Here is a 14,916-nt window from a genome sequence, read left to right on the forward strand (position 1 = left end):
TTAAAATGCTTTTATTATCTAAAATAATCTTAATTATTGTTTAAGACTTAATCAAAACACCTTGTTTTGTTGTTTACACTAATAAATTTTGGAAAGTTTTATGTCTATAAATGTAAACCCCTTTTAAGCATATTCAAACAAGAAGTATTAGCATAAAGAGTTTAAATGTTTAAACTCCTAGAATTTGTGCTTATTGCTTTGTATTTATTAGACCTATTCTTTTTTGTTTATATTACCCTCTCGTTTCCCGTTATTTCTCTCATGTGTTTGTAATATATTTAATTCATAATTCCCTTATTGTTTAAAATGAGCTATAGTTGGTAGAGACTGTATTCTGTTTTATTTGTACTGTAAATCTTTTGTTGTTATAAAAAAATAATAATTGATGATGATGTTCGGCTTGACAGCTCCGTTTTCAACTCCGGACCTGCCTGCGCTCGGCAAATCTAGTTGATCACCGACTGCAGCCATGGTTCAAGTCGAACGCACCTTTTCATTTTTTCTTTTTTGTTTTCTTTCTTTTTTTTCTCTTTCTTTCTTTCTTTTAGTCTTTCTTTTGCTCTTTCTTTAGACAGTTTACTTGCATTCAACATATGTGTATATGTGTATATATTTTGTTTTCTTTCTTTTTTCTCCTTTCTTTCTTTCTTTCTTTCTTTCTTTCTTTCTTTCTTTCTTTCTTTCTTTCTTTCTCCCTCCCTCCCTTTTAGTCTTTCTTTGGCTCTTTCTTTAGACAGTATACTTGCATTCAACATATGTGTATATGTGTATATATTTTGTTTTCTTTCTTTCTTTCTTTCTTTCTTTCTTTCTTTCTTTCTTTCTTTCTCCCTTTTAGTCTTTTTTTGGCTCTTTCTTTAGACGGTATACTTGCATTCAACATACAGGTATATGTGTTTTTATATGTGACTTGAAACTTTATATTTTATTTATGTCACCATTTGGTAATTAGTCACAATTTTCAGCTACGCTTGAAAACTATATTTGTGTGATAAATGACTAAACATAGCCTAAACATATTTAATTAATTATAATTGTTCTAACAATTTATGTGTTTGTTTATATGTTCAGATGTGCTTGTGTCTGAGCATACCAATGAAATTCCAGACAACTATGTCCGTTGGCAAGAAATAAATAAAAAAACAATTTGGTTAACATTTAGATAGCACAGATTGCTATACAATATAAGATATAATAATTATTATGACATCAAATGGTAATTAAATAAATATCTGTACTACTTTCAGTCTGAAAAAGCAATGCCATTCAGTTTAGTTTTTCTTGACTGATTTATCGCCCCCCCCCTGCACATCCTAAATGTACACGGCAGTAAATCACTGTGGCCATTGAATCTTCATAACCTTTTAGTTAATGAGGATGTCAAAAGCTAAACCCATTACTGTCTGATGGTACATGGTGCTTATTAGTTTAGTGTGTCGGCATCTGGTTTGAGGTCAGTTTGTCCTTCACGCAACTTCACTGACCGCTTTAAAATCTAGGAGTCTGGGACAGTGGGCGTCCCGTCTGGAGGTGAACCGACATCTGTGTCGTAATGCGTTTCAGTGATTAATGAACTGCCAGATGAATCACGTCTAGCCGTCTATCGCCCCAAACCTACACTCATATTTCTGATCTGTATCTCTCTTTTTTAATCCTTCAGGATGGTGGATGACCTTCACCGATTGGTCAAGGCTGCAGATTTAGCCACACCCTTCATTCTGATTGGCTCTGAGCTAGGAACTCTCAACGGCAGGTTCTACAGCCACATTCATGATACGTAAGACATTCTAGAGAGCAGACGCTGCCTTTGTTTTGACATTTGTGACTCTGAAAAGTATGTTCTCTTTCTCCACTTGACCAATGGTAGCTCAGGTGTTTAGTATCTAAAACAGATTTTCCCCGAAAGTTTACTTTGATCTGTTTGGAACGGCTTAAACAAACTCGGTTTAATGTATATCAGGGCCTTAAGTAGTAGGTTAATTTGCATACTTTTTACTTGTTGATATGTACTTTGCATACATATTAACTGAAGTTCATTAACGGATGCCCATTTGCAGGGCCAAACAGAATCTGTTAACATTTTTTTTTTTTGCTATTTAATTTATGCAGAGTGATTTTAAGAAGATAGTAACTAAAAACGTAATACATTAAATAAAAAAATGACTTTTATCAAGGTTGACAATGCAAATTCAATTAGATCTACTTGTTTGGTCTCTCATATAGCATATCTACTAAAAGACAACCTATTACTTTACAGAGTATATTAATTGTAAATAAATCATAAACATTAATATTGCTGAAATTAATGTAAAATCTGAATAAAAATATATTAAGTAAAAATAATTATGTAAAGTAATAGATTTTTGGGTTTGGGCCAATTCCCATACAGTATATTGTGATTTACTGGTATTTTCTGTTTGTTAATCTTTTCATGCACAAGTTAGCATTTAAACTTTTATATTATAAAATATTTTATAATATATATTATAATATATTATATTATAATTTATAATGGGGGATTTGGCATGTACTGTACTTCTTTGTAAAAATCAAACTGTCTGTTTAATCCAGCTGATTTTTAACAAATATACACGCAAAAATATTTTGCTTGTTCAAACTACTTATTTAAAATGAGCTGAGATTTTGTTAGGACCACTTAATTATTTTAATTGTTAAAAGTTTACTTGATTTCTTCATGTCGTCCCAACACAAATTGATTGTGTGGAACCCAGCATATTTTACAGTGTAAGTTAATATTATAATGATAATATAATGCAATGATAATGTTGATCATAATGCAAGGCATTAGAGGTCTGCGCGGGACAAATTTTTTTGTCTCGCTCCTGCAAGATTTTATTCCACACCCAACAGCTTTCATCGTATATCCAGCCTTTGTTCACATGCTGCCTGCTTAGAATAGCATTCTACCTGACCCAATCATTCATGCTAGATAAAACTGTTGGTTGTGCAAGGATTGTAAGCTAAATGTCCGTTTTGTTTGCCTCTTCGTCATGAGACACGAGTGTCGCCTTAAACCTGAGGTTCCAGTCTTGTGCCTGCTAAAGGGTAAAACTTTGAGGTATTATAACATCACGCAAAGGGTAATTTTTAATGTTAATTTTTTTTTCCATTTGCATCTAAAATGCATGAAAAAGACTTGCCTGATGTTGGTTTTCTAACTGTACGTTCACACCGAAAGCTGCAAGAGTGTCAAAGTAGCGGGAAGTCATTAATCTTCAATGTAAACCGGCAGAGAGGAGCGGCGCGGCACATCTTCGCTGGTGTGGGCATCGAGGAGAGTTAAAATCAAGTCAACTTTATGGTAATGAGCTATGATGCGGCTCGACGGCAAGCAATCGGAATGTAGAAGTCCACTGCTTGGAAGGAGTCCACAGAACACAGTCCTGTGAACTTTAGTTCCAACCACAGTTGTTCCCAAGTTTTTCACATTTTCACGCCAGAAAGCTTGTTTTATGCAGGATTGCAACTGATTTGCTGTCATACGGCAATAGCTCGTTTAAATAGGAGATCAATGTAGGGAAATTCTTTTACGCTCTTGCCGGCGGACCTGAATGCAGGGTGGCCAGAGCAACCTTTGACGCTGTCACCGCCTTTGGTGTGAACGCACAGTAACAGTAAACTGACCATTTTCTAATGCAAGCTGAGGGACAGCGCATCTTCACTTTGCTCTCCTGTGTTGGGAATGCCCGCTCTAAGGACTGGTATGCAGATGATGCAAAAAAAATAAAATAAAATAAAACACATCCAGAAAGCACGGGTCATGCAATCAACATGTGTAATAGTTGTGAGCGCTAGCTGTAACGGTGCTCAATAAAAATGAGGTAATCACAGATGTGCTGTTCCGAAATAAAGTTGGGACTCTGGAACGCTATAAAATTGGCCAAGAGATACTGACCGCTACCACGTTTTATTTGGAAATTTGTTCCCACAACACAAGAAATCTGGTCGGCTCCCGTGGTACAGCCGCAGGAATGCATACCTCTACAAGGCATGCACATTCCATGTACAATATACACTTCAAAAAAAGGATTTTAGCTGTTTGTTTAAACTGCTTATTTAAAATGAGCTGAAACAACACAATTCTAGTTATATTTAGAAGAAATTTCCTCCTTTTTATTCCTGTTAGTTAATTTCTTTTAAACTTAATTTCTTCATGTTGTCCCAGCACAAATTGAATGTGTGGATCCTAGCATTTTTTACAGTGTGTAAGTGACCCACACTTCAGCAGGAATCAGGCAATTCAATAAATTAATTCAAATGGATCATCTATAGGCTTTTTGACTTTCGTCTGAGCGGTTTGTTAGCCCAGTTAACTAGCCAGCAAGATTTCCATTACTTAAATAATTGCTTCATTTATACCATCCATAACCAAGACATCCATCAGAGCATCATGAGACCGAGCGACCTCTCAGCACACACTCACCGAAGCCTCCACCCTCCACCTGACAGATTTAACGTTTCATCAGCTCTGATGTGCAGCTTTAAGAGCCGTAAATTCAGCCCTGTAGCGCCCAAGGACTGAAAATATCGTCTCCGCTGCGGCTCTGAGCCCATTCATCTCACTCGATGGATGCTGTTCATTTGTCCCCAGTTGCAGGAGTAGCTGGTTTAGTGTGTGTGTGAGGTCTGATCTGAGCTCTTTTCACCATCTCTCTCTCTTTCTCTGTCTCTTCAGGCAAGTGTCTGACCTGGTGCTGATCGATCCAATCCCCGAGGACGTCTTTGAGGAGCAGAAGTGGCAGCAGTTCTGGTGAGTCATCAGCTCAGAGACAGACAGACTGAGAGAGGGAAAGAAAGAAAGAGTCATTCATCAAATTCCAGCTCCATCCGAATGCTCAAGTGTGTCATTTTTAAAACGATGTTACAGTATTTTTTCCTCATTTAAGCTGTCCATTCTGAATCTAAGTTCCCCAATTGGTATTAAGACCATAGAGCTGTAACAAAACAGACTAACCAGACATAATGAAATCCATTGTTGTTTTAGCAAAATAATGTTTTATTTATTATTATTTGTTAGTTGTTTTTTTATTTTATTAAGACGCTAGTGATGCAGGATTTACCAAACCCCCTAGTTTTTCCATGATTTTTTTTGGTTAATTACTGAGTTTGTGGTGGTAATTCAAAGAAATTTATGACAATTTTGCGTAAATTTTTTTTTTAATAATAATAATAATATATAATAATATATTATATAATAATAATATAATAATAATATAATAATATAATTATATATATATATATATATATATATATATATATATATATATATATAGTACAATGGCAATTGTACTAATATAATAATATATAATAATATAATATATATAAATATATATATATATATATATATATATATATATATATATATATATATATATGTGTATATATATATATATATATATATATATATATATATATATATATGTGTATATATATATATATATATATATATATATATATATAGTACAATGGCAATTACACAAATCATAAAAATAAAGCTTCTTTATTTTCATCTCTTGTCAAGATCTAAAACAGTAGGCATTAAGCCAAAGGGAGGCTGTATAACTCTTATTTTTATCCACAATCTTACTTTCTCTCAGATTTCACTTTCTGGACCTATCTGACATCATGTACCTCACACATAGGACATTTGTCAGGGCTTTCCCTTTTGTAATTCACTTAAATTAAAACACAGATTACTGTAAAACTTTCAATTGAAAGGAAGCATTTTCTCTCTTTAACGAGTTAAACAAAATCATTTATCGATTTAATGTACATCATAATACCAGCCATACATGCAAAGCACATCTCATGCCCTTCAATGCCTTTAATGTCTAACCCCACTTTTGCATTGACTTCACATGTAAATCACCCGCGCTTCATCGGCGTCTGCTTACTGCACAGGCTGAAAAACAATTCTTTCCTCCATGTAATGTAATGATTGTGTGGGCGCAATGTTAGACGTCATTTTTCCAAACTCACTGAAATACATCACATGCACTGTGTATGCAATGTCTATAAGTCATATAAAACAATAAATTGCAAACTGAAATTAATATAATATGATTATATGGTTTGAAATTGGATGTTTCATGAGATTTTTATTTTATTTTTTTGCGATTATTTTGCGTTTAAATTAAGAACTTTGCAGAATTACAAAAATTTGCGACTTTTTGTTGGTTTTGCATTGGATTCAGCGATTGCAAAAACTAGGGGGTCTGATTTACACACTTCGTTTCACAGGACAATATTAATGAATTTAATAGGGTGAATTTTTATATGAACAAACAGAATCTGGGGCTGTTTATTTATTTAATTATTTACTTATTACATATGTAGACCTTTTTAAGAAATAAAAATTATCATATTGCTTTTTGTACTTATGACAAATAATTTAAATCAAACCATACATTATAAATAATAATGCTATATTTCTTATTATTTGCTGTTAGTTTATTTTTTATTTGTATACTAGTGATGCAGGATTTACATGCTTTGTTTCACAGCACAATTTGAATGAACTGAATAGGCTGAATTTTTTATATGAACAATCAAAATCTCCCGCTATTTATTTATTATTTATTTATTATATATTTAGACCTTTTTAAGCCATAGAAAATACCGTATTACTTTGTGTTTATGACAAATAGTTAAGATCAAATTATACTGTTGATTTAGTTAATCTAAATTTACATACATTTTGGCTGCTCCAATAAAATCAAAACATATACTTCTTGCCCGTAGCCCCCACTGATAAAAGGTCCAGAATTTATCCCATTTATTTGTCTTATTTCGACTGCTGTGTCATCATAAGTACGAAAGTGAAATCATCTTTCACTACAAGTAGCCCAACTTTTATTCTGAATCTTGGACCTTAAGAAAAAACACCAATTAAAAGAAGAAGTGGCCCATATTATAGTAATTTTTAAAACTAATTAGGCTATTTTTGTTATCTATGAACTTTCAAAATTGACTTTTTTTTCAGAAGAGACTAGAAAAATCATCAAACTTTTGTCTACATTATTAATATTATTATGTTTTAATCTTTTATTATTCAAATGGCCAAATTCTGACTGAGGAAAGTTAAATGTGCTAGTCAGCTTTTTATTTGCCAAATAAATGACAATAGGATACAGTTTTTTTCACATTTAAAATTTTATCTCCTTTATTCCTAATGATTTATGATGTAATTCATTTGTATTTAAAAATAAGTATTTTCATATTTCCCTATTTTATATATTGAGCAAATGTTTTCGGTACCTCAAAAAGTGTGACTATGAGGACCATTTGACAAGCTAATCCAGCTAAAAATAGTGCTTAAAATATCACTTAAATGCAGTATTTAAACCTCATAATTCAACAGAAAATGAGGTGAATAACTGCAAAAATATCCACTTTTTAGGAAAAAAGAACAAGAACTTTTCACCAGACTGGCTACAGGCCTATACTTAATAAGGTTATTGATGTCCATAATTGCAGTCTAATTTGACAGTCTGAATTTGAACATTATATAAGATAAGCATATACATTGAACCATTATGATTTTTATATGCATGATTCTGTGTGAATTTCACAGTGTGTTGGGGTTATTATAGCATGTCAGGATGTTTCAGTTTTTATTCATTATAAATTATTAATATCACGTGAAAAACGTGTTGGATTATTGGATTAATAATCCAACAATCAATAATTAGATCAATATCAGAATCAAATAATATACTTAATTAATGCACAGAGAATGTACATTTTGTAGCAAGTGTATGTATGTAATCCACTGTATATACATTATATACAGCACATAGCATAAATGAGAACACCCAATTATAAAAATGTATATTTTTATCCATTTGCCAGTGAATAAATGTAATATTTTTGATGCAGTTGAACAAAATTAATTTATTAAATGAATATATTTATAAAAATAATATTTTAGTCACCTAACATCTTAAGAAATAGAAGGATAATACATTTAAATTCAACTAAAAATAGACAAACTGTAACATTTTAGCCAAATTTATATATATATATATATATATATATATATATATATATATATATATATATATATATATATATATATATATATATATATATTTATACATAAAAAAAAAATAAATATATATATATATATATATATATATATATATATATATATATATATATATATATATATATATATATATATATATATATATATATATATATATATATATATATTTATTTTATTTTATTTATTTATTTTTTTCCCCTAACATACATTTAGGTGACAAATTTTTGGACTGTTATTGTAAGTTATTTAGTTAGATTAGCTTCAGATTTGACTTCAGTATTAACCAATCTAGTTTATATGCACAGATATAATATTGTAAAAATTCCTATAGTAAATATTAATATAAATATAAGTGATTTGTGAGGGGTGTACTCATATATGCTGAGCACTGTTCATACAGCAAGTCTAAAAAAAAAAAAAAAAAACGCTTCTCTGAGAAAATAAAACAAAAACCTGAGCAGCCCACTCAAACTAATATACAACACAAGTCACATAAGCACTCATTAAATATTTACATCACCACGCACAGCTCCAATTACATGGGTATTTACAGCTAGTTGCAGTTTATGGCCATAGTTAAGCACGCTGAAGCTATTCAATTTCAGTGCAAGTCAGTAAAGAAATAGAGCCGCATTTCTTGACCTCATTCCACCTGCTATTGGAGTCATTTAGCAGAGACAAGATTGCAATTCCTTAGAGATCCTTCTAGACTTTCTAAAGGCTCTTTTTTTTCCATCTTATAGAATATTCTTGTTTCATAAACTCCTACCTCTATTATTTCTCGCCATAATGTGATTCCAATGAGTTCAGCCTGATAAGAAATGAATATGCCTGGATTGACTCATTTGTACTTGACTGGACCTGAAGTAGCACCGTTTATCTGGGAAATGTGCGCAATTATGCTTTGATTAATAGATGCTCGTTCCACCGAATGTACATGCAATCCAATTACTCTGGACATGGTTAAAATAAATGTTGTGGATATTAACTCAGGGCTTAAGCTGATATCCGTATCGCATGAGTGTTATTGCTGATCTCACTTAAATCATAAGAGCTGCCGGTTTAAATTAAAGATGCAAAGGACGTATTAAACACTTCTGCTCTGCGATTATGTGATAGCCATGCAATGTAAAATGAAAAAGTCTTTAGGGAAATGCTGTATTATGATTTCTCTAGCAGGCTGGAATAATCCCTAAATCTGCTTTTCGTATCTGCTGATATTGACATAAAAGTACAACATACAATTCCTATTGGAACTTGTATTGTTATTTGGAACTGATCCTGATGGGATTTATTATTTTTGTCAGAACACAGCAAAGATCTCTAATATATAATATCCAACATAAAAAAATAATGCTGTTCTTTTAAGCTTTCTGAAACTATCAAAGAATCATACAAATTCTGTATATAAAATTCTATAATTACATAATAAATATTCTATTCTATTATATTCTATTCTATTCTATTATATTATATTATATTATATTATATTATATTATATTATATTATATTATATTATATTATATTATATTATATTATATTATATTATATTATATTATATTATATTATATACAAACATTCATAAACATCTTTGGCTATTTCTCAAGATTCCTAAACTGTTCTAGCTCCTTTAACTAATAGGGCTCTTTTTTATGATCTAGTCTAAAGGGCAGGCACAAAAAAGGGAATGGGACAGAAAAAATAAGGTTTGAGCCACGGCGCATGGTCCAACAGGGTTGTGCTTATTCTCTTAATGAGTTATGGATGTGTTTTAAGCAAAAAGTGCATTTAACCAATTAGAGTCTCCTCTCCCATTCACTTTAAGAGTCAGTTGCGTCGCAGCATGGCGTATTTGCTATTTACATGGCGGATTTTGTATGTGGAAAACTAAAAGCTTCACTAGCGAGTAAGGATAAAGAACAAGGCTCCTCCATTCGGCCTCTTTACTTTCTCTTTACTTTACTTAACTTTTACTCTTTACTTTCATGAATAAGTAAACATTGTTGTACACATTCTGCTGAAGACATCAGTACCCAACAGTACATGTTAAATTTAATTTAAGTGCAAAGATTTGTGTCAAAACTATTTCTAAATTCTGTTCTAATTTCCAGGAAACAAACAAAAAAACCATAATCATGAAATGTTGCAAAAAATCTTAGTTATATCCAAACACATGCCCCATATGGTGACGCATACGTCTCCAAAACAGTTGGGCAAATCTAAACTTGATTTTATTCAAACAATATAAATTTGCATATAATATAAAATACTACTACTAATAATAACATTAAACAATTGCAGATTGTCATGAATAAACTGAAAAGTGTTTTTTATATTTTTGTAGAAAAATAATTTTTGTAACATTTTAATCCTTTGTTTTCTTCATATGTAAAGATGTTTGTGTGTTGCTGTACATCCTGTGTGTATTAAGCAATGTGTAAGGGTTTGCACCCACATATCAGCCGAATAACGTGCTTTGCGCTGGACTTTAGACCAGCTTTTAGTTGGTCAATGGCATGGTCTATTTCAGTTACTCAAAATAGCAAAGTGACAACAATGTGCCTTAACACACCTCCTTTTTAGGTCAGTACACCCATGAGTCCACAAAGTGGCGCAAATGGATTTGCTTGGTAAACAACATGGGGGCAAAACAAGAAAATTATGGTTGCGCCAGTCTGAAAATAGCAACAAATCAGGCCATACACATCTTGCACCTTATTGCGCCTGGTGTATGTTAGGGCCCATAGTCTCAAAGCAAGACAAGACAAATTAATGAATACAGTTTTTCATAATTAATTATGACAAAATGACAATAGTTCTATCGCCTCACAGAAAGAAGGTTGCTAGTTTAAGTCCTGGCTGGCTCAGTTGGCATTTTTCTGTGGAGTTTGCATGTTCTCCCTGCGTTCGCATGGGTTTCTTCCGGGTGCTCCGGTTTCCCAACAAGTCCAAAGACATGAATTGGGTAAGCTAAATTGTCCGTAGTGTATGTGTAACACATATGCTGGGAAAGTTGGTGGTTCATTCCGCTGTGGCGACCCCAGATTAATAAAGGGACTAAGCTGAAAAGAAAATGAATGAATGAATTATACATAATTATTATATTATGCATTCATATTATATTAATTATCCACACTTTTGGGTTTTAAAACCTCTTCATTTAAAGTCTTAAAACTAGAAGATTATCAAACATTCTAATAATATTTCCTGTGTCTTTTATTTTATTTCTTATTATTTGCTTCTATTATGAATTTTTTCAATCAGGTCCACATTTTTGATTATAAATCCAAAATCCTGTATGTATCAATTTTTTTGACCAACATAACAAGCCACCTCCATTCCCTTGTGCACTAATTTGATTAATGTCTCCAAGTTTCTCTAACGTGTGTCAAAAACAGGCAGCAATGAGAGGCCATTATAAGAGGTGTAAACTTAAACCAAATAGACTCTTTTGTTTTGCTGACTGGAGTGGTTTCTGTACTTTTGAATGCTTTTAATTGGGTCACAAGTCTGTGTAATTGCTGTCTCCTCCTTTCAAGAAGCCCAGTGTGGCGACTAAGAGATAAACTGCCAGTATCCAATAGGGAGAGTCTGTGCACCTGAAGATGACAGTGGAGACGGTATCAGCGTTTGCCAATGCCAGCCGGATTTCCACATCAAAAGGGCGTCTCATTAACGTGGCCTCACTCTGAAATGAGTTCCGTTATATCTGACGAAATGAGTCACTCCCCGTTGCAGGAGAACAGAACGGAGAAGCTGAGTGTCCTGCTCTCATCAGATCAGAACACGGGGACACATGCAAATGCTCAGATCATCACAGAAATCTTCTAGCACTTTAGAGGTGACTTACAGGGCCTCATCATATAGGACCATGTGCGACATATATGTTTTTATAGCTAGTTTCAGTCTGGTGCAGTTATTATTTTCACATAATGTGGCATGTTTTTGTAGCGAAATAGCTTAATGTGAATTGAAGTTTAATTTGAAAGGGGCTTCAAAAGAATTAACTCTTTAAATCCAAACAAACGAATCGTCCAGCGATCGTTCGAACATGCAGTTGACTTCAACTATGGCTATTGCTATCAATAATAAAAAAAACATTTATGTTAAAGCAGGGTAATAAGATCGAAATTTAAGACATTAGATTCATAAACATGTGCAATGTGTAATGATGTAAAAACCTCAGATTTTATAAGACCAAACTAAGCCTTCTATGGTTGCTTTAGGGCAGGGGTCACCAACCCTGTTCCTGGAGAGCTACCTTCCTGCAGAATTCAGTCCCAACCCTGATCAAACACACCTGAACCAATTAATAGTACCTAAAGCAGCACTTGATAATTACAAACAGGTGTGTTTGGTCAGGGTTGCAACTGAAATGTGCAGGAAGGTAGCTCTCCAGGAACAGGGTTGGTGACCCCTGCTTTAGGGTAACATTTAGTTTACACCAGTTCAGTGGTAATCTGGAGGCATTACTTGCGTTCTTTGTGTGATGTGAAGAGCTCCCTCTGTTGAGCTGGGTTCTCATGTGGTGAGCTGGTGGTCAGCTCTTTGTTCTGTGTGGCTAGGAGTGGGGTGGAATCTGTCAGTTCAAGTTTTGAGGCGGTAAAAGGACTAGTCGTGTTGACTTCTGGTTTCACAGCGCATTAAACTTAACTAGACTCTCGACGGAAAGAAAAGAAAAAAGGTATCGAAGATTGGAATGTGAAAGCTTTGCAGTTAACCCATTTTTGCCAGGGTTCATGTCTGTTAACTGGACACGAAGAGAAGCTGTCCTGAGCTGGAGCAGAACAACTCTCTCTCTCTCTCTTGGAGTTACTCCCATTGCTCTGTTCTTGTTCAGGAGCTCTGCAGTGTTCTCTGGGGGCCGGCATTAGTCACAAGCTTTTATAAGTGTAGTCTTGTAACACTCTCAGGTGCTGAGTTGACCAATAAGAAAGTTATTTTCCCATAGGAAGTTTTATTTGTCTTTGTTAGGAAGCTTGGCGATTTGCATATGCATCCTGGATGACTTTTGATAAAGAATGTTTAAGGTTCTTAAAATGGTAATATAAAAAGTAAACGATCGCTCATTAGCTCTCCAGGGACCTCAAACATGAACTATCTACAATCTTGTTTAGCTGTAGTAGTGTTAAAACATTGATTAAAACTGTAGTAATAACACATGAGCAAGAGACTTGTTGCAAAACACCTGATTGCACAAAGAGTTGAATAAAGATTTACATTAAAGCATAAACCCTAAGCAATGTGGTATAGGAGGTGGACCATGTTTCTGTCCATTTCCGAGCAGGCATTCCTTTCCTGTACTAAATACCTTTAGAATTGAATTACACACTAACATATTAGTCTTTTGTGCGTAGGAGAGGTTGATGACGTATTATTTGTTGAATAAATAAAACATAATTATGTGTCTGATCCGCCACATTTGTAACATTGTTTAAATACCTTTAGAATTGAATTACACACTAACATATTAGTCTTTTGTGCGTAGGAGAGGTTGATGACGTATTATTTGTTGAATAAATAAAACATAATTATGTGTCTGATCCGCCACATTTGTAACATTGTTTAAGTACCAAATGCATTTGTGCTTTTGGGTGTGTTGGACTGAAAAGGAGGTATGTTAAGGGCGGTGAGGGTGTTGTTGCCGTGTTGCTATTTTAAGGTAACTGAAACAAATTTTGTCATTGAACAACTAAAACACTTTGGTTGTTGTAATTTAAGGTGTGTGTTAGTGATGAGCGAGTCCAAAACGCATATACAAGTTGCTTGTTACACAAACAGGGATGCACAGCAGTACAGAAATATCTATAAATTTAAAATAATGTAAGGATTAAAATGTAAATATAATAACTGCTACCTCTTCCCACAGCTTTTATTTTTACCTCAGGGGACTAATCTGACTTGTTCTGTAGATGGTCTTCTTGCTTATCTCAGGGACAAATGCAAATGCTCAGAAATGGTAAGATAAAATCGTATAGCTCTTTAGAGATGACTTCTATGGCCTCATCATATAGGACCATGTACGTTTATTTTGCTAGTTTCAGTCTGGCACAGTTATCATTTTCACATAATGCAGCATGTTGTTTAGGTAGCAAATGCTTTTGCGTCCTTGGGTGTGCTGGTCTGAAGAGGAGGTGTGTTTAGGCGCATTGTTTTCGTGTTTTATTTTGAGACAACTAAAACAGACTCTGACCAACAAACAGCTGCTCTAAAGTCAATGGCACAACTTTTTTTTGTTGTTGTATTTTAAAGTGTGTGTTATTGATTGGCGGGTCCAAATGCACATACAAGTTGCTTATTACAGAAACAGGGATGCACAGCAGCACAGAAATATCTTTAAATATAAATAATTACACATTGAAATGTAAAAGATTAACAAGTGAACCATTCAGTTTCAGCTCACAAACTTCAGCATGCAAATAGTGGATCTGACTTGACAAAAGTTTACGCTTAAAGAAAATGGAAGATAAGACTCTGCCTGGTTTAATGTACGTTATGCTCAAAACACACCCACAACTCATTAAGAGAATAAGGATAATTCTTTTAGACCATGTGCTTGGCACGCTAAACTTTTTTCCCCCCCATCCTTAAAATAGCAAAATGAGATTCGAACATGCCCAAATTTAACTTACACTGTGCACTTTAGACCACATGCTTAGATCAGGGGTCACCAATCTCGGTACTGGAGGGCCTGTGTTCCTGCAGGGTTTAGCTCTAACCTGCCTCAACACACCTGCCTGGATGTTTCAAGTATACCTAGTAAGACCGTGATTAGCTTGTTCAGGTGTGTTTTATTAGGGTTGGAGCTAAAATCTGCAGGACACCGGACCTCCAGGAACAAGTTTGGT

General features: G+C 33.7%; 1 protein-coding gene across 7 annotated transcripts in view; it reads left to right on the forward strand.

Annotated features, from left to right (window-relative positions):
- The window catches only part of si:dkey-122a22.2, a 51,373-nt gene that overhangs the window by 9,891 nt on the left and 26,566 nt on the right, over positions 1 to 14,916 (forward strand). For all 7 annotated transcript variants that reach the window (XR_015512173.1, XR_015512172.1, XR_015512171.1 and 4 more), the window contains exons 6-7: positions 1,661 to 1,777; positions 4,697 to 4,771. Coding sequence is in view for 2 of the 7 variants with exons in the window: in XM_087288178.1 (XP_087144304.1) it covers positions 1,661 to 1,777; positions 4,697 to 4,771 (192 nt within the window). In the remaining 5 variants the exon portion in view is untranslated. The remainder of the gene's footprint in view (positions 1 to 1,660; positions 1,778 to 4,696; positions 4,772 to 14,916) is intronic.

The sequence above is a fragment of the Danio rerio genome, chromosome 16 (genome assembly GCF_052040795.2).
Source record: "Danio rerio strain M-AB ecotype USA chromosome 16, GRCz13ab, whole genome shotgun sequence".
Classification (NCBI taxonomy): domain Eukaryota; kingdom Metazoa; phylum Chordata; class Actinopteri; order Cypriniformes; family Danionidae; genus Danio; species Danio rerio.